General features: G+C 34.8%; 1 protein-coding gene across 1 annotated transcript in view; it reads right to left on the bottom strand.

Moving 5' to 3' along the window:
- Positions 1–306: 306 nt before the first annotated feature.
- LOC136040706 (acid-sensing ion channel 2-like) overlaps positions 307–27,682 on the bottom strand; it is a gene marked incomplete at its 5' end in the record, with an annotated part of 46,601 nt that continues 19,225 nt past the window's right edge. The window contains 2 exon segments of the mRNA XM_065725008.1: positions 307–525; positions 16,306–16,502. Of these exon segments, the coding sequence (XP_065581080.1) occupies positions 307–525; positions 16,306–16,502 (416 nt within the window).

Below are 27,682 nucleotides of genomic sequence, written 5' to 3'. Positions count from 1 at the left end.
ATATATATATATAATATTGCCCCCTCTATATTCTTATGAATTGAAGAACTGGCGACACAATTATACACTAAAGTATTTTTTTACAGGAAAAGATACCAACCAGAGGTTTTAGCTGTCCAGTGATGATAAGTAGTATTTAAAAAAAAGTTGAGAAATTGTCTAAAAAATATTGGGATTAGTCTAAAGAGGCAGAGGGGGAGAACAATACTGTAATATCCAGCTGTGCGAAAGTGGAACCAGGTTTGTAGCCCCACGGACAGAGCTATTCACATGTTCTAAAGTTCCCTACATAAAAGTCATCTATAATCATAAATAGGAGCTATTTTTATTTCTAGATTTCTTTTGCTTAATTTTGTCAGTCACACTCTTACCACTTACGAAAAATGCAACAGATATAGCTTCAACTATTTCAAAAAAAGTTAAAACGGACGCACCAAGAAGAAGGCCAAGAGAACCGCCAATGTCACAAAGCAAAGGAATTGATGTGTAATAGATTGATTCTTTAATGTCGTCAAAAGTCAAATCCTGAAATGAAAAAAAAAATATGGTACATTAGAAATTTAAGTCTCCATTCAAATGTCGTGACTGCATCAGACAAAGGAAGGATCATTCTATTGTTCAAATATTTTCTGGCAATGAATTACAAATAAGGAGGGATTCAGCCCAATTTTAACCAAAATTCTGGAAAAAAAAGTGTAACAAAAATTAATAGAACAAAATGTTTGGTTTTTGCTGGCTCCAAATATGTAAAATTCATTAAGCTTAGTTTTGCCCATCAAAAGCTATGAAACGGAGAAAATTTAACCGATTTTTGAGTAAGATGTGAAATACCCAACAGAAGCGAGTTATACTAATGAAAATCTCACTACTGAATTGAGCATATAAGTAAACCCTTATGGAGAAGTTTTCAGCTCCTGTATCGGAATAACAGCGGTAGCTTGCAACAGTAAGAGACGATCACATCCCATTGTAAGAAACAAAATAGCCCATAACTCCTAAAACTAGAGTCAGATCAAAAAAAGAAGTACACTATTACAACTTCCTTGTCTAATACCCCTATGTAGGAAACTAACTTTCCCTGGGCTTGAGTAACAAGGAAAATATATTGGTTTGAAAATAAAAAGAAGTAGGTGTAACCACGATATTCTGCATCGACAGCTTCTTTTTTCTTTTTTTTTCTTTTTTTTTCACCTCAGCTAGGTTGGCACTGGAAAATCATAGACAGCTGTTGAATGACTAATTTGAAAGGAAATTGATGAGTTTAAAAACATTTCATAATTAACAAAAATAACTTCAAAAACAATTTATGTTTTTACGAAAAACTTTCTTTTACTATAGCTCTGTAATAGCAAATTTTTTATTAACATCTTGCCTCCTGGAACCAAACTTTTTTTGGCTTGTCTCCTAAAGTGCCTTATCTCCAACGTTTTGCTTTATTTTCGTAGATTTTTTTTAGTTCTCAGTTCATGATCACTAAAGTTATTTTGTAAAGTGCAACATTATTTATGGTGTCTGAGCAATAATTTTCATTTTTTAATAAAAAACTAGAAAAATACCTAAAGATTTAAAAGTTAGTTTCAATTATAAAATACTACTACTACTACTACTACTACTAATAACTCACTGCAGCACCAAGCCGCCTGAGGCCAACACAGCTACGCACGCTCCTCCTCCAACCTAATCTATTTAAAGCCTCCCTCTTTACACCCTCCCAGGAAGTTCCCATTTCCTTTAAATCCTTATTTATGACATCCTCCCAACCCAGACAAGGACGACCTGCTTTCCGTGTAGCCCCAGACGGTTGGCCAAAAAGGACAATCTTCGGTAATCTGTCATCCTTCATCCGTAGAACGTGGCCTAGCCATCTCAACCTTTCTTTCATTATAGCCCCAGAAAGCGGGATTGAACCACACTTTTCGTACAACCTACTGTTTGAAATACGGTCAGTCAGCCAGGTACCCAGAACAATCCGTAGGCAATTTCTCTGGAAAACATCTAGTAAATTTTCATCTGCTTTTCGGAGTGCCCATGCTTCAGAGCCATATTTGACCACTGTCATCACTGTAGCTTCCAATATTCTAATCTTGGTTTGTAGGCTTATCTTTCTATTCTTCCAAACTTTTTTTAACTGTGAAAAAACACCCTGAGCTTTAGCTATTCTACTTTTAACATCTTCACTGCTCCCACCATCTTTACTAATAATACTACCAAGGAAACTGAAGCTCCCAACCTGATCAATCTTTTCGTTACCTAATGTCACCTGTTCATCTTCACTTATTCCTAGCCTTAGTGACTTAGTCTTCTTAACATTAATTTTCAAGCCTATTTTAGCACCCTGAACTCGTAAAACCTCTCAAGATTCATTCATTTTGCTCACACTTTCATCTAATATGCTTAAATCATCAGCATAATCTAAGTCCAGGAGCGTTCTTCCTCCCCATTTGATTCCATGGTCTCCAATTGCCTTTCCTGTGCTCCTTAAGACGAAGTCCATCAAAATGATCCATATAAAGGGGGATAGAACACAACCCTGCTTAACTCCTGATTTAATACAAAACCAGTTGCTAACCTCATTTCCTACCTTAACCGCAGCAGTATTATTCTCGTACATAGCGCAAATCACTTTAATGTATTTTTCTGGTATACCATATAACGATAAGACCTTTGTTAACGCTGTTCTATCAACAGAATCGAAAGCTTGCTCATAATCGATAAAACTAAGGACCAAAGGTGTTTGACAACGAAGGGACTTCTCAATTATTAACCTAAGAGTGAAAACATGGTCGACACATCCTCTACCTTTTCTATAACCGCATTGTTCTTCCCTTAAAACTTTGTCTACAGTATGTCTCAGTCTAAAAAGTATCATATTACTCAGTAATTTGCTACCTACAGAGACCAGACTAATGCATCGATAATTACGACACTCACTCTTGTCACATTTCTTAGACAGTGGTTTAATTAAGGTTTTCCTAAAATCATTGGGTACTTCCTCTTTTTCAAAAATCATGTTCATAACCTTCAGTAGCTTATTCCTAACCTCAGAGCCACCATATTTAAGGAACTCATTAATCATACTATCAGCACCTGGGGCCTTATTATTTTTTAATCCTTCTAGTACTGTCGCTAATTCTTCCTCACTAAACAAATCTTCCTTCACATCCAAGGTATCACAAACATTTTCATTTTCATCTATATCTTTTCCTGCAACTGTATCTCGGTTTAGCACATTCTCAAAATGTTCCACCCATCTTTCTTTAACTTTTTCCTTATCACTAATTGTGGCCCCATTTCTATCTTTAACTGGGACTAGTCCGGATTGGCTACTCCCTTTCAATTTATTAACATACCAGTATAATATTTTACTATTATGCCGTCTAGCCGCATCTTCCAGATCCTCAGCAATTTTATCCATCGCCTCCATTTCACATCTCCTTAGTTCATATTTTAATGCTTTCTCCACTTTCTTTACATTCCTTTTGTTTTCATATGACCTATCACTCAGATAATTCTTATACAAACCCCTTCTACTCTCTATTAAACCTAAAGCTTTTTCACTAATATTCCTAGTTGCTGTCTTAGCACTCTTCCCTAGGACACCATCAGCAACTTCACAAATTGTTTTTCTGAAATTATTCCATCCATCTTCCACATTGTCAAATTTTAAACCCTCAAGTTTAGTGCTCAATTGTTCCTGGAATTTTTGTCTCAAATTTTCATCCTGAAGTCTACCAACATCATAACTTTCCGGGAGGGAGTTACCCTTCCGAAATTTCAGCTTTAAATTAACCTTAGACACTACTAGATGGTGATCTTTACTTTTAACATCAATAACGGCACTCCTATACACCCTAGTATCTTGTATTGATCCTGCTAGTCTTCTGTTTACAATAACATAATCAATAAGGTTTGCTGTCTTACCATCACGTGAATACCATGTCAACTTATGGGCCATTTTGTGACCAAACACCGTATTGGTTATAACTAGGTTGTTATACCTACAAAATTGCAAAAGCCTATAGCCATTACTGTTTTCTTTTCCTACACCAAATTTACCTAGGCTAGGATACCATCTATCCCTATTTCTACCAACCTGGGCATTAAAATCTCCTAGCAAAAACACCATATTTCTACCTGGTACCCTCTCTATTTGCTCCTGTAACTGTAAGTAAAATTCATCTGAGTCACTAGTATCTCCATCAGTTGGTTCAATGGGGCATATACTATTATAACTGATACCCTAAACTTTTTAGTCATAAAATGAGCAATTAGTATTCTATTATTAATACCTTCCCAGCCTAAACAAGACTTAGTAGCTTCCTTATTCATCATGAGCCCTACTCCCTGTCTATGTGCCCCATCCTTCCTGCCTGAGTAAACAAATTCTATGTCATTATAACATAAGACGTAATAATTAAATGCACTATTTATATATTTATATTATTTATATCTTTCGCAAGGCAATTTTATTTTATTTTAGTTCTCAGTTCAGGATCGCTGAAGTTATTATTTAAAAGGCAATAATATTTATGGTGTTCGAACAAAAACTTTAATCAAACAGTTTGTGGTAACGAACTGTAGTAAGGAGCGACCCGGCTCAATAGAAACAAAAACTCAAAAAAATTGAATTTTGATACCAATAGCTACGTCAAAAGAATTGCATTTTAATGCTGATTTTAAATATATAAGTTTCATCACGTTTAGTCTTACCCATCAAAAGTTACGAGCGTGAGAAAATTTGCCTTATTTTAAAAATAGGGAGAAACACCCCCTAAAAGTCATAGAATCTTAATTTTAATAGTATTTTTTGCCAGAAGGCAGATCACGGATGCGCGTTTATTTGTTTTTTTTTTCCAGGGGTGATCGTATCGACCCAGTGGTCCTAGAATGTTGCGAGAGGGCTCATTCTAACGGAAATGAAAAGTTCTAGTTCCCTTTTAAAGTGACCACAAAAATTGAAGGGCACCTGGGCCCCTCCAACGCTAATTATTTTCCCAAAGTCAACGGATCAAAATTCTCAGATAGCCATTTTTTTTCAGCGTAGTCGAAAAACCTTATAACAATGTCTTTGGGGACGACTTATTCCCCCACAGTCCCCGTGGGAGGGGCTACAAGTTACAAACTTTGACCAGTGCATACATATAGTAATGGTATTGGGAAGCGTACAGACGCTTTCAAGGGCATTTTTAGGTGGGGGGGTTGAGAAGAGGGGGATATGTTGGGGGAGCTTTCCATCGAGGAATTTGTCATGGGGGAAGAAAATTTCCATGAAGGGAGTGCGGGATTTTCTAGCATTATTAAAAAAAAACAATGAAAATTTAAATATGAAAAAAAATTTCAACTGGAAGTAAGAAGCTGCATTAAAACTTAAAGCGAACAGAAATTATTATGCTTATGAGGGGCTCACCTCTTTGTTCTTTACGCTAAAGTATTTTTAGGTCAAACCCACTGCGCCACCACAGGACTCTTTTTTTAAGTTATTTTTTAGTTTTTCTGTTTTTAGCTTTTTTCTTTTTTAGTTTTTTGTTTTTTTAGGTTTTTTTTCTTTTTTAGTTTTTCTTTATTTTTTTTAGTTGTTCTTTTTTTAGTTTTTTTATTTCTTTTTTTTTAGTAGCTTGGCAATGGAACATCATAGAGCTTTTTAATGGCTCATTTTAGAGAAAATTAAAATTAGAGAAAATTAAAATTAAATTAGAGAAAATGGGACCGCGAAGAATGTTGTATATCCACAAGTTTTACGCAGTTAAAAATTAGCACCTTGCATACATGTTCCTTTAGAGGGGGGGGGGGTAGGCTTGCGACTCAGAAATAAATTACCAAAAGAAAGATTGTCGATGTATTTACAAGAGCAAGGCGAAACTGGGCTTGCGCCTGAAAGAGACAGTAAAAATTTGCTGGATCTCCCAGGGTTTCCACTACACGTGCTACAACTAAAAAAAAGATGTAACAATAATCATATTGCGAAATATTAAACCACCAAAGCTTTAAAACGGCACACCACTTGCGGTAAAAAAACAAACAATGGAAAACGTAATGGAGGTAACAATCTTAACAGGGCCTTCCGAGGGTGAGGCTGTTCTTATTCCTCGCATTCCCATGATTCTAACAGATCTGCATTTTCAATTCAAAAGATTACAATTCCCAATTTGGTTAGTATTTGCAATCACCATCAACAAAGCTCGAGGGCAAAATCTATTTATCTGCAGAGACAATTATTTATTATCTATACATAAATAATCATGTGTTCTTTGGATGATGACAATCGTAACATAATTTGTAGCTGTAACAACCAAAAACATTAACCCTTTTAAAAAACCACTGCTAGTCATCAACATTATGAGCACCATCTCGATGAAGGTGAAAACAACTAAATTTTGAACTGTGCGTCTTGTTAGTACATAGCTTCTGTAGATAGCCATAATAAGTCCGTAAATACCAATAAGAATAATAAACACTAAGGCTTTTAACAAGCCACTGCTATTCATCAAAACTATGTTTAGCACCAAGGCAGTCAAGAAAACGACAGTACGATTAAATCCATCTATTATCCTATATATGTTTCGTACAGCTTCTTTACATGTATCCATTGTATCCATAATCGATGAATAAAATTGATTGGTTAAAACGGTTTAGAGAAATGCTTAAGAATTAAATAAAATAAAATATGCTTTAACATTTTCGTGTAAATTTGTTGGTTCAGTTCTAAAAGAGGAAGAGTTGCAAAAATGCTATGGATATTTTTCCATTTTATGTAATAGGATTAAAGGTTTTAACTAAGAACCAATAATTTAAAAACGATTTAAAATTTTTTAAGGCAATTCTCCCCGTTTTTATTTATAAGGCACTATGCCGATCCTTGATGATGTAAAAATGAAATCCAGGTTTTATCTTAAATACACAAGATGATGTTAATAAGACTCGTTATTCAACTGTTAAACAAAAATGCAGTTTTTTGTTAAAATTGATTTTATTTTAAAAATAATTTCTGTGTTAATTACAAAAATTTTCTAAACGCATTACATAAAGTATCGATTAATTGTAAACGGGAAATATTATTAGTTTTATTGGTATCTTGAATGCAGAGATAGCTGAAACCTAGTAAAGATCAAAAAATGGCACATATTGGACTTACTTAGCTGCCTCGTTCTTTGGAGTTTGTCTCTTACTACTCCAAATAAGAAAAACCCATAGGCTTTTTCCTGTTTCAAAGCGTTTTATTACGGTTATTTATTGTACAGTTTGTCTAGGCTAAATTGTTTTGTCCTAAATTATATTTTTATGCTTGTTTTTCAAGTGAAGAAATGTATAACTTGACTTGTCCAAGAATAGAATCCTATCCTCTTTTGCCAAATAAAGGGTCTTTGCAGATTTCATCTTCTCCACAGAAAGAAATCACCAGAAATGAAAATAAAAACTATACAAAAAATACTGTAAAATTTATGGTTACATTTTGATTTAGCATTAAAATTCGAATTCCCAAAATTTACCTAGATATTAAGACGCAAATCTTAAAATGAATGCTTTGGTTTTATAATAGATAAAAGACAAGAAAATAGATATATTGTGGAAAAGTTACAGGCAAGTAAAAGATTGTATTTTTTTTTATTTTTGCAGTTGTTATTTATAAAAAATTCTTATGAAAAGACATATTTTCTGAATGTCAACGTTAATCATAATACTAATTTAAATCTTAGTTTAATTTTTTCTAAATATTGTTTTATCTGAAATTAGGATTTTTGTTTTCAGTTGTTTTCTAACTAAAGACTTGTCAAATAGATGACACGTTCAAGAGTAGAGATTTTGACTTCTTTTGCCAAAATACAGTTATATGAATTTTTCGGTTTTCTCCATCCGAAGCACTGTGGGCTCAGTAAAAGCAAAATAAAATACTATACGAAAATGAATGTAAAATTTATCATCAAATTTCATTTTAGCATAAAAAGTTGAATTACTGGAATTCATCTAAGTATTAAGACGCAAGTATTAAAATAAATGTTTTGGTTTTGCAATTAATACAGAAAAATATAGATATATTGTGAAAAACCTACAGGCAAGTAAGATATTATAACTGTATTAATTTTTGCAGTTGCTATTTATAAAAAAAATCCTCTTTTCCTTAAAAAATTTATTCGAATTCCTGAAATGAATATCAATTTAAACCTTAATTTAATTTTTTCTAAATCCTGTTTGATCTAAAATTAGTAGTTTTTTACTACTAGGTTTTTTTTTTACTTGTTTTGTAACTTAAGATTTGTGCAATATTGACACGTTCAAGCTTAAAGATTTTGACCTTTTTAGCCAAAAAACAAAAGTTCTCTGAATTTTTTGGTTTTCTCCATCTGAAGCAGAAAGAGCTGAGTAAAAAAACAGGAAAATAAAATGCTATGCAAAAATTGCTATAAAATCTATAAAATCTATGATCACACTTTGATGTAGCGTCACATATATATACGAAGCTCACAAATACATAAAAAAAACGACAAGTCCAATCTGTTACTTCCATGGTTTTATCCACTGCTATTCATTTTCCAGGTCTTGGATATTGCACAAAAATTGAGTCACAAAACTGTTAAAATGAAAAGAATTACTAAAAACAACCCATGAGCAGTAAATATTCGCAGCAGACTATGTGGCAATGTACCAGTTATTGGAACCTACACACATGGTTTTTAGTTAATGAAAATAGCTTGACTAGAGCTGACTAAAATTCAAGAAAGATACAACATTCTAACGTGCATGCACTCGAGAGAGGGTATCGATTCACGAGAACTTAGAAAGGGGCAATATTTTTTCGTCTGTTTTGTAAGATACAAAAAAAACGTTCTTCAAAATCTTAGAAATTTTATTTGCTTTATTAATCAAACATCTTTGAAAGAAAAACTTGAATAGAACACAAGGGACAATAAGAATCCATATATAGCACCTATAATACTCATATGGTTCAAACACAAAGCCTAAATTTTTTACATAGACGGTGGCAATCGTAAAATAATTTGTAGCTGTAAGAGCCAAAAACGGTAGCGCTTTTAAAAAACTACTGCTAGTCATCAACCATACGTGCACCAACACGATGAAGGTGAAAGTTTTTAACTATGTCATAATAATCGTAGAAAGCCATAATAAGTCCGTAAATAGCAATAAGAATAGTAAACACTAAGGCTTTTAACAAGCCACTGCTAGTCATCAAAACTATGTTTAGCACCAAGGCAGTAAAAAAACGACAATAGGATTATCCTGATTAAAGGACTATCCTGATCCTTGATGAAGTAAAAATGAAATCCAGGTTTCATCTTAAATACGCGAGATGATGTTAATAAGATTTGTTACTCAAGTGTTAAACAAAAATTAAGTTTTTTGTTAAAATTGATTTAATTTAAAAAATGATTTTTGTGTTAATTACAAAAAGCTTCTAAGCGCATTACATAAAGTGTCGGATAATTGTAAACGGGAATTATATAGGTTTTATTGGTAGCTTGAATGCAGAGATAGCCGAAACCTAGTAAAGAACAAAAAATGGCACATATTTGACTTACTTAGCTGCCTTATTCTTTGGGGTTTATCTCTTACTACTCCAAATAAGAAAAACCCATAGGCTTTTTCCTGTTTATAATTTCCGTTGAAAAAATGTTTCTCTTCAAATATTTTATATTATTATATTCAAGAGTGAGCTATAGCCTATAGAAATTATAGTAAAAAATTAACTCCTACCCTTAGGAACCGAAATATTAAAAAAAAAGCAATTTTTAACAAAAACAGAATCATCATGTGTGTGATGATTTATAATAAGAAACGGACTCTTGCCTACACTAACTTGCATAGTCAACTTGAGTATAGTAAATAATTTCCGAGACCACACTGGCTAATCATGACAAAAAACACAAAATCACAAAGAAAAGAAGAACGAGGACAATAAACATCCAGTGAAAAAATTGAAAATTATTCAAATATTTAGGTCAAGAATTTCACTTAACCGTCCTCGGTGCAGAATAAACTGATAAAAATACAATAAGAAACCCTTAAAACAAAATACAAAACTAAAATATGATGACCTTTTCTCGGTAACGGTGAAAGGGTAACTGAATAAAAAAATAAGTCTAAACGACATTTCACAATTTTATCTTGATTACTTACTCTTAAAGGCTAATCTCTTTCTAGGTAGAATATTATCAGATATTTTATTTGATTGTGCAACAAAATTTGTGGATTTATATGAAAACGATCAGAATTAATCATTTTGTCATAAATGGGCCTTAGAGAAATTTCGCCCGTGTCTCTATTGAGAGCTACCTTTTGGTGTATGTGCATTTTTATCTCAACTGCTCCCCAGAAAACTTGCATGAGACCTTTAGGGGGGGCAATAATAGAGGTGCTGTCAAATAAGTTGAAATGGTAGGGATTATCGTACAAATGTTTAGCCAAGGCGGAATAAAAAAATCTCAGGCATTTTGCGTAGGCTCCTGGCCTTGTCTATTGAAGATCTATGTTCAAAAGCTTCTCTCCTAGTTGATTTTTATATAAATTTAGAAGTCTGTAACAACACCCTAAATGTTTTACATAGATGGTGCCAATCGTAAAATAATTTGTAGCTGTAAGAGCCAAAAACACTAGCGCTTTTAAAAAACCACTGCTAGTCATCAACCATACGTGCACCAGCACGATGAAGGTGAAAACAACTAAATTTTGAACTATATCTCTTGTTAGTACATATGTTTCGTAGATAGCCATAAGAAGTCCGTAAATAGCAATAAGAATAATAAACACTAAGGCTTTTAACAAGCCACTGCTAGTCATCAAAACTATGTTTAGCGCCGAGGCAGTAAAAAAAACGACAATAGGATTAAAGCCATCTATTATCATATATATCTTTCGCACAGCTTCTTTACATGTATCCATAATCGATGAATAAGATTTATTTGTTAAAACGGTTTAGCGAAATGCTTAAGATCTAAATAAAATAAAATATGTTTTAACATTTTCGTGTAAATTCGTTGGTTCAGTTCTAAGTGGAAGTGTTGCAAAAATACTATGGATATTTTTGCATTTTATGTAATAGGATTAAAGGTTTTAACTAAGAACCAATAATTTAAAAATCATTTAAATTTTTTTTAGGCAATTCTCCCTGTTTTTTTATTTATGAGGCACTAAGCCGATCCTTGATGAAGTAAAAATGAAATCCAGGTTTTATCTTAAATACGCAAGATGATGTTAATAAGATTCGTTACTCAACTGTTGAACAAAAATGCAGTTTTTTGTTAAAATTTATTTTATTAAAAAAATAATTTCTGTGTTAATTACAAAAATTTTCATAGCGCATTACATAAAGTATCAGTTAATTTTAAACAGGAATTATATAAGTTTTATTGGTATCTTGAATGCAGAGATAGCTGAAACCTAGTAAAGATAAAGAAATGGCATATATTGGACTTACTTAGCTGCCTCATTCTTTGGGGTTTGTCTCTTACTACTCCAAATAAGAAAAGCCCATAGGCTTTTTCCTGTTTATAATTTCCGTTGAAAAAATGTTTCTCTTCAAGTATTTTATATAATTATATTCAAGAGTGAGCTATTATAGTAAAGTAAATTTATCTTGATTTGCATACTTAATATATTAGAATTAATTATAAATATGTGCGTCTGATTGAAAACAATCACTCTGGTGAAAATTTTTCAGATTAATCGCTAGCAATTGGAAACGGAATGTTCCCAGTTGACTCAATTTCAGGACATATACAACTGACTCCTGAATTCTGTAATTTAGTGACGTCAAAAAATGATTTGGTTGAAAAGGTATTTCCGAACATTCTAACCAATTATAAAAATCATAGATGGCTAAGTGAACGAGCGATTCTGGCAGCCAAGAACAAAGGCGTCCACGAAATCAACAATATTATTCTGAACAAGATTCGAGACCAGGCCGTTATTTACAAGTCAGTCGACACAGTTCTGGAATCAAATGAAGCGGTTAACTATCCATCAGAATTTTTAAATTCCCTAGATTTCCCAGAGCTTCCGCCATACGTGCTACAACTAAAAATAGGCGTACCAATAATACTGTTGCAAAATATTAACCCACCAAAGCTTTGCAATGGCACGCGACTTGCCGTAAAAAAAAAAACAATGGAAAACCTAATAGAGGCAACAATCTTGACAGGGCCTTCTGAGGGTGAGGCTGTACTTATTCCTCACATTCCCATGATTCCAGCGGATTTGCCTTTTCAATTTAAAACATACGAATTTTTTCCCCAGGGACAAATTATATGTTGCATTTTCAAGGGTCAGTAAACCGGACAATCTATTTACATACACATAGAATGGGACAGCGAAGAATGTTGTATATCCACAAGTTTTACGGAGTTAAAAATTAGCACCTTGCATACGTGCTGCTTTAAAGGGGGGGGGACTTAGGCTTGTGGCTCAGAGATAAATTGCCAAAAGAAAGCGTGTTGATGTATTACAATAGCAGCGCGAAGCTTGGCTTGCGCCTGAAAGAGAAAGAAAAAAAAAGCGTGTCGAATAATTACCAGTTGTATATCTGCAGGTTTTACGCACTTAAAATTAAGCACCTTGCACAGGTGTTGCTGGAGCACGTTCCGGAGAAAAATACTAAAAAATAAAGTAGAAAAAAAACAATTAAAAAAGGTAAACAACTAAAAAAAACTAAAAAGAAAAAAAGATAAAACTAAAAAAGAAAAAAAAATAATTAAAAAACAAAGGATTACAAGAATTCAAAACATTAAAAAAGAAAACCAAAATTTTGAAGCTTAGTAGATATCATTGTTAGAAGTTTTACTTGCTTTAATAATCAAACATCTTTGAAAAAACTGGAATAGAACACAAGGGACAGTGAGAATCCATATAAAGAAGCCTGCCGCGTGCCGTGCTGGGGCCCGGCGGCGAAGCCGCTGGGTCCCAGCTAGTATTAAAGCAAAATGTAATTTTTAACCAAAAACACAATCATCATATGTATGATGATTTATACCAAAAAACAGACTCTTGCCTATACTAATTTGCGTAGTCAACTTGAGTATAGTAAATAATTTCTGAGACCACACTGGCTAATCATGACAAAACACAAAATCGCAAAGAAAAGAAGACTGAGGACAACAAACAGCCAGCGCAAAAATTATTCAAATATTTAGGTCAAGACCTTCACTTGACCGTCCTCGGCTCAGAATAAACTGAAAAAAAATACAAAAAAACCTTAAAACAGAACACAAAACTAAAATATGATGACCTTTTCTCGGTAACGGTGAAAGGGTAACTGAATAAAAAAAAAAGTCTAAATTACATTTCACAATTTTATCTTACTTACTCTTAAAGGCTAATCTCTTTCTAGGTAGAATATTATCAGATATTTTATTTGATTGTGCAACAAAATTTGTGGATTTATATGAAAACGATCAGAATTAATCATTTTGTCATAAATGGGCCTTAGAGAAATTTCTCCCGTGTCCCTATTGAGAGCTACCTTTTGGTGTATGTGCATTTTTATCTCAACTGCTCCCCAGAAAAATTGCATGAGACCTTTAACGGGGGCAATAATGAAGGAGCTGTCAAATAAGTTGAAATGGTAGGGATTATCGAACAAATGTTTAGCCAAGGCGGAATAAAAAAAAAATCGCAGGTCTTTTTCGTAGGCTCCTGGCCTTGTCTATTGAAGATCTATGTTCTACAATTTTCTCTCCTAGTTGCTGTTGGATTCTTCTAATATAAAAACAGCCACAAGAACAGGGAATTCTATAAACACTACTATTCAGAATGGGGCTAGTTTTATCTTTGCCCTTATTGAAAAAGCTCTGTATTTTATTTGAATGTTTAAAAGTGACATTAAGTTTATGGTCTTTAAGTATTTTTTCTTTAGTTTGTCACTCAGTTTTCGAATGTAGGGTAGAACAGTGAAAAGTTTCCTCTCATCCATCCATGGTATGATATCTATTAGGATGTGTAGAGCTGATGACTTCTTTTCTGCCTTTTTTTTTGTCTTTTCTCTATAATGGTTTCAAGTAATTTTATAGGGTATCCATTGCACAATAAAATATCTTTAATATAGTTCGATTCGAAGACTATTCGAGGCTCTCAGCACATTCTTATAACTCAGTCAACCAAAGACTACTCTTTGTCAACCAAAGTCAACCAAAGTCAAAAATAACTGCTCCTTTTTTATGCAGGGAGAGTGGTTGGAGGAAAAATGTAAATACCTATCGTTATGCGTAGGCTTCCTATAAATAGAAAATTTGAGGATAGGAGACTTATTGAAAATTGATTCATCTAGAAAAGTAAGTCTGTGGTTGTCTTCTAGTTCTAAAGTGAACTGAAGGTTAGAGTCCAGAGCGTTTAGATGAATCAAGAAGGAGTTAAGTAACTCCTATCCATGATCCCACACAGAAATAACATCATCCACAAACCGACTCCAGAACTAGTGTTTCAGAGGAAAATTTTCCAAAGCAGAAGTTCATATAAATTCTATATAAAAAGTAGCCAACACTGGTGAGAGGCTCGTACCCATGGGTAAACCCATTATTTGGTTAAAAAACTGGTTATTATATCGGAAATATGAGAAGGAACCATTGCAAAGACGGACAAGACGCATAACAGTTTCTATATCCAGTGTTTTGTAGTCCATTTGGCCAATATTTTCTGCTAATTTTCTTTGAAGAGCCAGTTCACATTTTTTTTATATCACAAGATGTATGCATAGAGATGGCATAAAAACTGGCCAAAATTGTGTCTGTGGCATAAAATATTTTGATTCCCCTACAATCTAAGGGTTCAAAAATTCTTACTTCGCAAACCGATGTCAAAATAGTGAAATTTTAGCTGAAAACTATCCTAAAAGCAATCAGACAAATAATATGATAAAAAAAACTAGTTTTTTAATGCTTCGCGACTTGGGCAGAGTTCATGACCAATTTCACAAGCAAATATTGAGGCAATCAAAATTTGTTGTGGAACTTTTCAGCCAATCAGAAAATTCTACGGAAAAACTAATTGGTTTAAATGTGGAATAGCTAAATTTCAGCATTAGTAAATTCTCATTGTGAATGGACCCTAGGGAAGAAAACCGAAATATTTGCTAATCTTTTTGTATCTATTAATATTAAGATACAATGAGTGGGGTCGCTCTTAACACAATTGAGAGAGCTATAAAGAGAGCGGGGTATGAAAAACCCAATGAGCGGGGTATGACAAAATCTGATCTACACAATTCGTGGTAAGCTTCCTGTGGTGTAGAATTATTTGACTATTATTAAATAATATGAAGGCGGGGCTTTAATACTGTCAGCAATTTCATAATAGGGGAATTGGTCTGATAAGAAAGTTTAATAAATTGGTTAAAGAAGAGCAATGAAAAAATTCTTCGTCGGGAATCATAAAAAGTTGTCGCCAAGCGAATAAAAGAAAGGATTGATTTTCAAGCTGATTAATCAAACGCATGCTTCACCTTTCACACTAATAATTGATATTAGCCTATGTTCTCATTAATAGCTTAACTTTGTAATTCTGGGCTTGAAAACGAAATGAATTTAGATAAACAAAATCGTAATTTTTGCCAAATTTTCGAACTAATTGATGTGCACATCCTCTGAATATTATCAAACCTGCTTGACATTTCTTATGCATACATTTTACATCACTGGCACTCAGAGAGCATCCACTAGTATTTCACGGGAAATTTTTCGCCTTAACAAATTAAACACCAAAAGACATATTGAGGAAAAAAAATGAGGTTTATAGTTAGGTGTCAGTGGACAATAAGCTAAACAAATTTTGACAAAAGCAAGAAAATTCTATGAAATACCGTTGAAAACATGAAAATGGCAATAGACTAATTTAAATAAAAAAAAAACTGCTTGGAAAAATGGCCAAATGCCAACACGATTCAGAGCATATCCGAAAGGCGGGTCGGATCATCATTGATAAGCGTTAAAACCGAATAAAAGACAATCACACAGCATTTATATAAGAAAATATTTTGGTTACTTAATTATTATTATTATTATTTAAGAATTAATGACGCTTCTTGACTACTAAGGTCCCTGCGTCGGCCCTGCAGTGCATTCCTGCAGCGTGATTCGATCTCTGGGTCCCGTATTACCAAGTTAAGGTCAAATCCACTGCGCCACCACAGGACTGGTTACTTAATCTATAAATACAGTGTCAAGAAAGAATAAAACAAAATAAAGTAAATCAGTGGTTAAACACTATCCAATAGGATTCATCAAAGGGATACTACTAATATTTGTAAATTTCACAGCGATAATATGTTAGAGAATTGAGACCCATATAAATCTTCCTTTAACTCACCTGAAAAAATACTCTCAGCCTTCCAAGCTTATTCTCAATAACGCTTGTCTCCGTATAAGGTAAAAAATAGTCTTGGTTACACTGTCTGGCGCAGGAACAGTTGGAGCTGGACCACTCACCAAAGAAGAGTAGATTGTCAGCGGCTAATGCAGCTTTACTATACGACTCTGGAGATGAGCAATAATCTCCTGGTACTCCTAGAGCGGTAACAATTTTCAAAAAGAGCAGTTGGCTCAGAGAGTCCAGAGGTAATTTCAAAAAGCCAATAGAGAGATTGCAACAATGGTAATATTTATTTAAATAATAATAATAATAATAATTTATTTATCACCCACTTCACAAAACAGAGGTTAAGTGGAGTAAAATACAAAAGAAAAACAGCAAAAGTAATACAAAAGAAACAAATTTAATCACATACAGAAAAAAGACAGATAAGGCGATGAAAACATCCTAGCCTATAAAGCGCTTCAATAGCTAGCTTCACAGATAATTTTTCGAAAGCACCAGTAATATCTTTCGCACAATACTTTTTAACCAGTTTTGTATTCCGGTAAGAACGAGGTAGGTATAAAAGAAATTTGCAGTTCCGGTAATAATTTATGCGAATATGTTTTAGATCACCAGTCAACAGAAGTGGCCTAATACCAGAACAGAAGAGCACAGAATGATCACAAAAATTTGAGTAAAGCCAAGTTAGCGCTTTTCTCCTATAGTGTCCACGATTTGCTACAATCTTAGAGTAACCAAGCCTCAGCTTATCACTAATATCTTTGACAGCGCGAGGCCGGAGAACATTCATAGAATCGCAAACTGTTATACCAAGCCAACAAAATGATTTAACACGGGGAATACTAAAACCATCGCAGTATAGTGACTCTGAACAATTATTACCGTTGAAAACAAGAAACTCGCACTTGTCAATATTTAGGTACAGGCCGATATCACGGAAAGCAGAAGTAACTGACTTCACTGAACGGGCAAGACCAGACTCAGTTTGACTAATTAGACTAATTGTGGTCATCCACATAAGCCAGATATGAGATATCAGATGTTCCTAGAAGGCACGTAGTCGATATTTTTGATAATACATTTTCAATACAAGCATTAAAAATATACGGCGAAAGAACTCCCCCTTGTCTTACACCGCAACGAACAGGGATATGACCAAAATAAGAATTATCTAATGACTTAAGGCGAAGGTAAGAATGCGAGTACCAAAAACGAAGCACGTGAATTACCGACGGATTTACTCCTCTCTTGCATAATGCTGTCCATGCTTGAGAATGACAAATACTTTCAAATACTTTAGACAAGTCTAGGGTTGCAAAATGAAGTATGCGACGAGTGCGATGGGCATCTTTTAATAAAGAAGTCAAAGCACGGTGAGCATGCTGACAGCCTAGCCCAGATTTAAAACCAAATTGATTATCATCATTTAGAGCAAGCTTAGTGATATAAGGTAGTAGGAGGTGTTCAAAAGCTTGCTAAGAGTACAAGCTACCGTTATGGGCCTATAAGAACTACAAGAAACTGGATCTTTTCCTCTTTTTAGAAGTGACGTAACGCTACCACATAAGAACGAGTCGGGCACACACGAACTACTCAAACACATTTGAAAAAACAGTTGGAGATGAGAAACCAGTTCAAAAGAATTCGGAACAAGATTCAAAACACTAATCCCATCAACATCCAAAGATTTTGATTTTAAACCCTTAATACCTTTAACAATAACCCACTTTTCAACTGGAATCACATGTCTCTGACATAAACGTGACGGCAAATTTTTTTCAAGCAAACATGAGAAACGCTTATGCACTGCATAATTAACATTCGAAAATATTTTTGAATAATGTTCAATCCAACCTGGACGAGATATAATATCACTAGAACTTGCATGCGGAAACTTGACAGAATTTATTACTTTTCGCCACTCACTATTACTTTTCGGAAAAGTTTCACCAGAGTAACGAACGGCACAAAGATGGCGTTTAAATTCGAGTTTCGTATTTTGTTTTAGATCAAACACAGAACCCCGCGAAGGTCGACCACAGGCAGAACAGATTCTTAACCAGAATTTGGCCTTGTTCTTGACTTTTTTCAGCCAAGGATCACACTTCCAAATTGGTTTTTGGGTATTCCGCCTGACACGGATCAGCGGGATGGCTTCAGCTTGCTTTATACATAAGATAATGTCACGATAATAGCGATTCAAATCAGTACGAGCATTATCAATAGTGGGATATGCATTTGTGCAAAGAAGATGGAAAGGGACACGTATGGTGGACAGTAGAGCTCCAAGTGTAGTAAGGTAAAGAGGCATGTTCGCACTAGACCAATCACGTTTTTCTAAATACACGTTTTTTTTAAATACAGAGGCAAATGATCATAATCTCTCTCATCTTCATCAACATGTACTGCTGAAGTTTGTAATGAATGATGGCAGATACAGTGGTCCAAATTTGAGACAGAACCACTACAGTGGATATATGTAAAACTGAGGTCTTTTGTTAGGACCTTAAATACTGAGGGTAGACACTGAAAAAGCGCTTAATTTCGTGTCGAGGAAACGGTGATGTCACAGTTTAAGTCCCCTATAAGCACCCACTTGTATCCCAGACGCCCAATACCAGATATGAGAGTCTTTAATTTATTGCAGACATTCGCATAGCTGGAGAACGAAGAAACAAATCTTCTATCATGGGGCAAATAGGCGTTGAATATGATCACGTCTGCAATCCAGATTGCAAGATAGTTTTCAGAAGATTGGTAGCAGCTAGGAAACAAATAGCTAGGCAGAGATCGCTTAATTATACAGGCAAGACCGCCAGAAGGCCTGCCTCGGGTACGTCGGGCATTCGTCATGAAAACAGCATGTTGAGAACTTCGCCTTAGAAAGTTTACACTGCAACTTGGGAGCAGGTGTTCTTGTAAGAGAACAACATCATGATTAGCTAGTTTCTCATCAAGGCTTAACACTTTATCCTTTGTCCCATTGATGTTGAAAGAGCAAACTGAGACTTTAAACTCATTCATGATTGCAAGCGAGAAGGTCGTGGAACTTTGGAATTAGCAAGAGCCTTTAGTTTGGAGCAACGAAAACTGTAAGCAACATGATCTCCACTACAATTTGCACACTTTGGGGTGTTACTGCAAGGTGAGTCACTGGAGTTCATATGGGGACCAGAGCACCGTGAGCATTTGTAGTTTTTATCGGGACATTTTGCAGCAAGGTGGGCAGGTGATTGACATTTCCTGCAGCACCTAGGAACTCACTGATATTCATACACTCGGAATAGTTCATAGCCTATCTTCAGTCCAGATTTAAGGGCCAAGGAAAGAGAAATTTTGTCTTCGAACGTAATTTTCAGACAATTTGAGCTCCCAATTCTCATAGACTCTCGAACACCCCTGCAAGCTTTAAGAGCCGCAAGATCAAGATCTTGTGCAACGCCTTTCATGATACCAAAAAACTTTTTCTCCACCATTTTTGCTTCACAATCACGAAAAACCGAGCGCGCAGATTTGCAAAAGTCAGCAGCGGCCATGCTATCGATCTTCACAATCAATTTATCACCAGAGGCTCGCACAGTATCAATGCACTCGTGACCAGAAATACAGTCAATTCTTTCCTTCCGTTTAGATGCATTATCGATATCACGCGGTACATTCGTGATAATAGCAGTGGCTTTGCTTATGTCACTACCAGTAGCAATGCTCGGAAGGCTGGGGAAATTCAGATCATAAGCTGACATTTTCTCGTTAACTTGCGAAAGAGTATTTTGAATTCCATTAAGCTTAGAAGCTATCCTGGAGTAAGCAACTGCTGGAATTGTTGTTGGAAACAACTTCGGCTGGGGAACGGATAACAAAGACAGGCATGTCCTCAGAAGCACTCTGATTTTGAAGAAGTTCTAACATGTCTTTCAAATGATTCAAAGCTGCGTTTGAACCCGTGCACCTTGGATAGGGCTCGGTCAATTTCGGCAGCGAATCCCACAGGATTTTCTTCGATTTGGAAATATCACTTGACTCGAAGAATTCTACTGCAAATTTTAAGATTACTGTAGCTTCGACACCTTTTTCATTATTAAAATGCAGAAAGTTCAGAACCGGGGCATAAACAAAGCAGTCCGAATCAGAGTCCATTTTCATGAAAATAGTCTATTAATCCGATTCTGAGTCAAAAACATAACCATGGGCAAAACACGTCTTAACCGCACTAAAGCTGAATGGTAGTTGGCTAAATTTCTTAAGCTCAAAATGCCAATAATCGAGGGAAGCGTAGGCTCCTGCTATCTATTCCCCGCAATTTAAGGAAGACACACTCACGGCAGGTACAACGACGCTTGCTACAGAAAACCTTCCCTCTTCTCCTCGCTTATAAGTAAAAATTTCCAAAAATAATTAATCAGTCTATACGATTTGATAATTATGACCATAGGATTATCTCTCGCTTACTTAAATGCAGCGTAATAATATTACTCAAGGTCACGAACTTTAATCCTTTGCCAGGTATTGCAAAATCTAACAAGTTCGCAGGGATTAAAATTCACTGAAAAAGCTTACTGGTTTGAAATTTATGATATCCAATTCTAGACAGATGTTTTCACCTTGAACTAAAAATCAATACTGAAAAATGTGTTGCATAAAAAGAGGCATTTAAAGAAAAGAAAATAGAGATGCTAAGACGAAAAAATGGGCAGGAATAACGTGACATGGTAAGTCAGCTTTAACCCTTTCATGGCCGATGTCTCTTATAAGGCTCACCATGATTTTCGGCCAATGCTTGTTTCTAGTTAACAGGACTGAATTTGATTAAGTGGAGGTTTCTGCCGTATAGTGAGAGAAAAATATTGTGAAGTTCGGTAATATTAAAAGATTAAGTCGGTTTTGTATTTTATCACATTTTTTCACTCTTGTATCTTGACACACGCTTTTTGTCAATTGGTCTGTAAGATTCATCTGCCACAGGAGACGTAAAGTGCGAAAGTAATTTTCTGAAAATGTCCGTATATTATAGATGCGTTTCAGTTAGAGTCTGCTATGTGATTGTATTTGCTTTTATTTTTGTTACTGTAAAACATAAATTTACTCCATATATTGAAGCGTCCTGCTGTATTAACCGAGGAGGCTAAGGACAGGACTGAACAAAGTCTGCGAGAGGCACTGAAAAAAAAGGCGCGAAGGACGACTATGGAGAATAGACCTTAGCGGTGTAGTATTCTATGTCCCGGAGCCAGACGGCGAACTGTCTAACCTTGATTTGGAAGACTCCGAGAACGAAAGAAACCCTCTTCCTCTCAGAGAACCAGATCAATTAGAAAAGGGCAACCGTTGTCAAGAAAGCGAAGACGAATATCATCTACCACTTTGTGGAAGAAGCATAGACGCACATGAATTCCGCAAAAGTACTATAATCTGAAGCTGAGGCTGATGTCACATCAAACTCTTCAGAAGACCAGAGACGAGTATGGAATAAAGCTCTAGTACCAGAGAAGGACGTCAGCTGAATAGGACACATTTCAAGTCTTGACTCTTTGTTGGTGACTCCAATTGCCTACTACTAGAAGTTTTTCGACTCGGTCATCACAAGCATTCTTGTAAAAGATACAAACTGATATACATTACAACAGAAAGCATTGGAGCTGAAATGAACATTTAAAGAAGCGGAACAGTTCCTTAGAATTCTTCTGCTTATTGGCATCGTGAGGCTAAAGCATATGATGATATACTGAGAACCAGCTAAACGTTATAATAATAATAATAATAATAATGTACTGCAACAAAAAGGCTTTGGCCTCTATAAGAATGTACCGTCAAAACTTTTTTTGAAAGAGTTGTTAGAGTCAGCCATAACCACTTCTTGGGGGAGGTTATTCCATTCTTTTACTATTTGGGTTGCTAAGGCCCCTTTTCCAACTTCTGTCTTGAAAGTGTTTTGTGTTAGCTTTTTGTGTTAGGTGTGTCCTTGCAAATTGTTTGTGTTGAAGAAGAGTGTTTCCTCTGTCGAATGTTATTGTAGTACTTATGAGATAGTATGGAAGTACCAATTACTTCACCTTGGAGGATTCTATAGTAGATGGAAGTAAGTATCAGCTTTTCCTATTGTTTATAGTAGGAGAGGACTTTTAGTTTGGTAAAGATTTTGTTAATTTTCGCTAAATCTTCTGAAGGGAACTAATTTCTTTTTTGAAAGTGAGGTCCTATTGTCGTGTGACCAAATTCAATGATAGGCTGAGCAAGAGACTTGAATAGAGTTTAAAAAAAAAGCTGAGAAGCGTTTGAGGGAAAGTTTCTACGAATCTGTCCAACTACTTTCGAAGCTTTGCTCACGATGGATTCGTAGTGGCTGGTGAATATTAGCTCAGTGTCTATTATTACTCCGAGGTCCTACTCAAAAAATGTTTTTAGTATTGGACTGGTGTTAAAACTATAGGTTGACTTGAAATTCTGTAGTCCAAGGCAGAGGTGGGAGCATTTGCTTGTTTTGACCTCCATTTCCAACGTTCTTATCCAATCGGCTATCTTGTTTAGGTCGAACTGCAGCTCTTGAATATCAATTAGGCATATGATAGGTATAAAAAGCTTTGTATCGTCAGCATAAAGTGCGATGTCTGAGTTGATATTGTCAGGCAGGTTGTCTGGAAAAAGATTGAAGAGCATGGGCTCAATGACGCTACCTTGTGGAATACCGCTACATACTTTTGTTACAACTGTGCTATTGTAATCATCTACTTTCACCCTCCGAGTTTTGCCTACTAGAATATTCCTCTAGTCACTGACACCATGACATTTGACCGCTTCAAGGTAATAGGACATTTCTTTCAATTTAATAACGGCTCGAAGCCAATCAGGCAGGACAACGCAGAATACAACTCCTCTTCAAGGTGCAACCATTGCGCAATAGACTACAGGAGAATATGTGAAAAATCCCGAACCAAGAACGTAAATGCATGAGGAGCAAATGCTCCTATTCAAAGACCATCTCTGCTTCAAACAGTATATGGACGACAAGCACTGCAAGTGGGGGATGCACAAAAGCCGGAACTAGCAGTACAGTATATGATTTCGAAGTCTATAGTGGAAAAGGAATGTGGCGTTACGTCTAATTGAAAATCTTCCTAAGAACCAAAACTTTAAGATTTTCTCTTACACCTTTTATAGCAGCTTTCATCTCATAGAAAATCTTCAGGAAATGGGTGTTGAGTTAGTTAGGATAGTGTGAATAGACCGAATGCGGAAAGCGAAACTCCCACATCTAGAAGTAAACCAAAAAATGAGAAACCCGTGAAGAGGATCGCTTGATCGGCGAAGCGTGTAACATTCTATTATTGTCTTGACGAAGTGGTACGACAGTAAACCTGTTCATCTCATTTCTTCAAACACCGGGCCTGACCGCACTGATCAATACGAACGAAGAGACTCAAAGAGAGAGCCCCTCAAATCGACTTGACTAGACCTCATGTCGTCGAAGAATATAAAAAGCTTATGGGTTAGGTTGACTTGAGTGACACTTTGATCCAGCTATACTGCACTGACACGGCGGGGCAGAAATAGTACCCGTATCTTATCTACTAGTTTCAGGAGGTGAGTGTGGCAATTGCTTAGCTACTTTACAGGCCGAATCATCATATTGATGCTGAGAAGCCTCTGCTACTAGTTCGCTTTCGCGTTGACATCGCAGACTGGCTGCTGAGAGGTTGATTGTGCATGCAGTGAGAGATGAAAGACCACTAAGTGAGTTTCCTGCTACTTTCCGATCCCAGAAGAAGATGAAGAGTGACAGTGTTCCTAATTTCAGTGTTCGCTAAGATAGCTTTGTCCACTGGCCCAAGATAGTCGAAGAACAACAGAGATACAAGTCCTGTACAAAACATGCTTAAACTTTTATCGCGTGTCTGAAGTGCAACGTGCATCTTTGCCTTATTAAGAACAAGAACTGTTTCAAAACATAATGCTGAAATTCTTGAGTGGACACTTGTTATTTTTTAGGTGATGAGCGTTAAAAGAGTCATATTCCATGTAAAATAAATATTTGAAATAAATAATTTTTCTTCTTTGTAACCTTGTAACAGACCTTTATTAAGCTAGAAAAATATATATATTTAAAAATATATATATAAAATATATAAAAATATAATATATAATATATAGAAATATAAATATATAACATATATAAAAATATATATATATAAAAAAATATATATAATCTTTTCACTTTTTCATATTCAGCCTTCAAAGGCTTAAAATGAGCAGGATGGACTATGAATTGAGTAAAGAGATCTACTCTCTACTCAATTTCGAATTGAAATCGAAATGAATAAACAAACCAAATTTATAAAAGAAAAGTAATTGCAACAAATACAGTGACTATAAGGTCCTCTATAGGCTAGGGTGCACTTACACTTTTATTTTGGAATTTATTTACCGGCTTTTTTTTCTTTTTTTTTTTATTCGTCCTATCATAAACAAAATTTAAAAAGCTAGTCAGGTTTACAAGAAAAACAAAGGAAAAGAGTATATACATTTGTGACTTTCAAATTATTTTGATTAATTTAACATTTTCTTTTTGTCGCTGTTTTTGTTTTGAATCCATTTTAACCAAAGGTATAGAGCATTGATACCTAAGCAAATCATTTAAAACGTTAATGGGTAAATAATGAGCAACCTATTTAGTTTGTAGGAAACAATATTTTAAACTGGTGAATAAATAAATGATTCGTAGAGGAATATAAGAGATGGTAAAATCTTGTATTTTATCTATAGACGCACTAAAATGGGAAACAACTTAAAACAGTTTAAGTCACCATTATATTCTAAACAGCGATAAGATCAAAAACCCATCTTTTCTTTTAGAAGATGAAAGATACAAAAGCAGTAAATGCTGAATCATTCAGAAAAAACGAGCGTGAGACTCTTCTGGACAGAATAAAATAAACATAGGATACAACAAAAAACAACAGAGTTTTACAAAAACAAAAAACATTAACAAATATTGATCTCCTCAAAAACTACATGGCCTGCAAAGGAGGGGATATATCCACATAACGTACTATTTAAAGATAATATTTAGATAGTAAAAAAACAAAAAAAGAAAAAAATGGGGGAGGGAGTGAGAAAAATTCAGCAGCTTATAAAATTAAGTATGATTAATCGACAGAAAATAGACCAGCAATTGATGGCCAAAAATTCATCAGAAACTAAATTTCTATTACAAGTCCTTTGAAGGTGTCAATCAGATGCCATTCTCGAGCCGAATCAGGAGGGGCACTGTATATAATGTGACTGGCAACAAAAGGGTTAAAATAAAGTTTTACTGCTGAAGTATGCCAAATTTCAATATTCTAAAAGCTACGGAGTTGATAATTTGACCAATCAGATTTAAGGAATGATGTAAGTCAAAGATAACTGAGAAGATGGCAGGGGCTGTAGAAAATTGAAGGATAGATAGGAAAGAATATAAAGCTTTTAAAATTCAGTAACGGGTTGGATGCAGAGCATTTATCACCTATTTTACGTTTTTGACCTTATTGCAAGTGTTAGAGAGCGGTTTAAGAGAAGAATGAGCAGTGGGTCAAAACTGGGCCATAAAAACATACAACTGAATTAAACTGTCAAAAAGGATTCTCAAAATTGGTGAAGAAAAATATACGTTTCAGCTTTCATAGAATATCAAGGCTTCTTTATAACTTCATTTAAATAAAACAAATATGGTGCTCAAAAGATAAATTTTCATAAAGAAGGATGCCCCAGAAATGGACATGGCCCTTCGTATGAACTTCAGTCTCTATTTTCCTAGAAGTAACAAGGCTACCATAATCAGTAAAAGCCAAAAGGTAATTCATAGAAAGGGAGCTACGATTGTGGGAGCAGGATAATGTAGAATGACATAGAAGACAACACAATAAAAATCTATTCATATCTGAATGTGAAAACCAGGTCATTTGCACAAATAATAAGCGATTCTTGAATTAGAACATTACTTGAAAATTATATAATCTTTAAAAACTGGTATTCTGTTAAAATGTATTAATTCACTATTTAATTTCGTAATTAAAATTAAATTATGTAAACTTTATTTAACAAAAGTAAATTTACAATTAAAGATTGCAATTAACAATTATAAATAAAAGAGCGATGTTCTGCAAACATTAGTTTGTAAATTTATCATTTAATTTTACAATTGGCAATTTTACATGCATTTGTCAATTAACTATGTCAATTTTACCGATGTAATTTGTCAATCTACCATGTCAATTTTACCAATGTAATTTGTCAATTAACCACGTCAGTTTCACAAATGTAATTTGTCAATTTACCATTTAGATTTTACCAATATAACTTATTGATTTACCAAAAAAATCTATTTATCATGTCAAATTTACCAGTGTAATTTGTCAATTTACCATGTCAGTTTCACAAATGTAATTTGTCAATTAACCATTTAAATTTTACCAATATAATTCGTCAATTTACCATTTAAATATCACCAATATAGTTCACCAATTTACCATAAAATATCCAGTAGTAAAATAGCCAGCTTCACCGATTATTTGCCTAGGTTTCGTCTCCTTGTTCAGGAATAACACTTGGCTTCAAACTTCGCTTAGTTCAGGCTGATCCCATTTCTTTAAGAACATAAATTACTTGTGTTGTAGTGTGGTGTTGATCACTTGTGTTGAAGCTAAAGTGCTACTGCAGTGGTGCATACATTACACTGTTGAAGTCTTTGTTCGTGTTCAACTGCTGACTAACTGGCAACTTTAGGCAACTGGCAACTCTGGCAACTGGCAACTTTAGGAGTCAAAAATGACTCCTAACATCTTTTGATATTATTATAATAATTTATCTACCCAGGTATGGATCCGGAGGATGATAATAGGGGCACATACCCCCCATAGAATGTCGAAAGCTACATCGATGGTAGGAGCAGAGGTGTGGCCAACTAAAAATAAGGAAGGCCCGGGTTTGTTGGTTACCCCTCCCCAAACATGAACTATGTATCCCCCCTGAATCTATCCATGTAAAAAGAAAGTAAAACACTGTTGCTTTGTCATAAAGAAAAGTCAGGGTGGTCTTTGATTTCCATCGCTTTTCTTACTGCGAATACATTTGTGACACACAGCAAATTATATAATCTGATGAGAATCGATAATGCACTAGAATTTAGGGCTATGGGAGGGGAGATATTTTTTTTCAAAATCTAGGTAGGGCAAATTTGTCATTGTGTTCGATAAAAATACCAAAAATAGCATTTTCAATGAATAATCCCCCCCCCCCAAAAATGTGTTTTCAAAATCGAGGAGGGGGCATATTCGTTATTTCTTCAACATTTTTTATCAATAGAAACGCCCAATAAGGCATTTATGATGAAAAT

This window comes from Artemia franciscana, chromosome 21, assembly GCF_032884065.1.
Source record: "Artemia franciscana chromosome 21, ASM3288406v1, whole genome shotgun sequence".
In the NCBI taxonomy this organism is placed as follows: Eukaryota; Metazoa; Arthropoda; class Branchiopoda; order Anostraca; family Artemiidae; genus Artemia; species Artemia franciscana.
The sequence above is the reverse complement of the archived record's forward strand: the minus strand, read 5'-3'. Positions and strand labels throughout refer to the sequence as shown.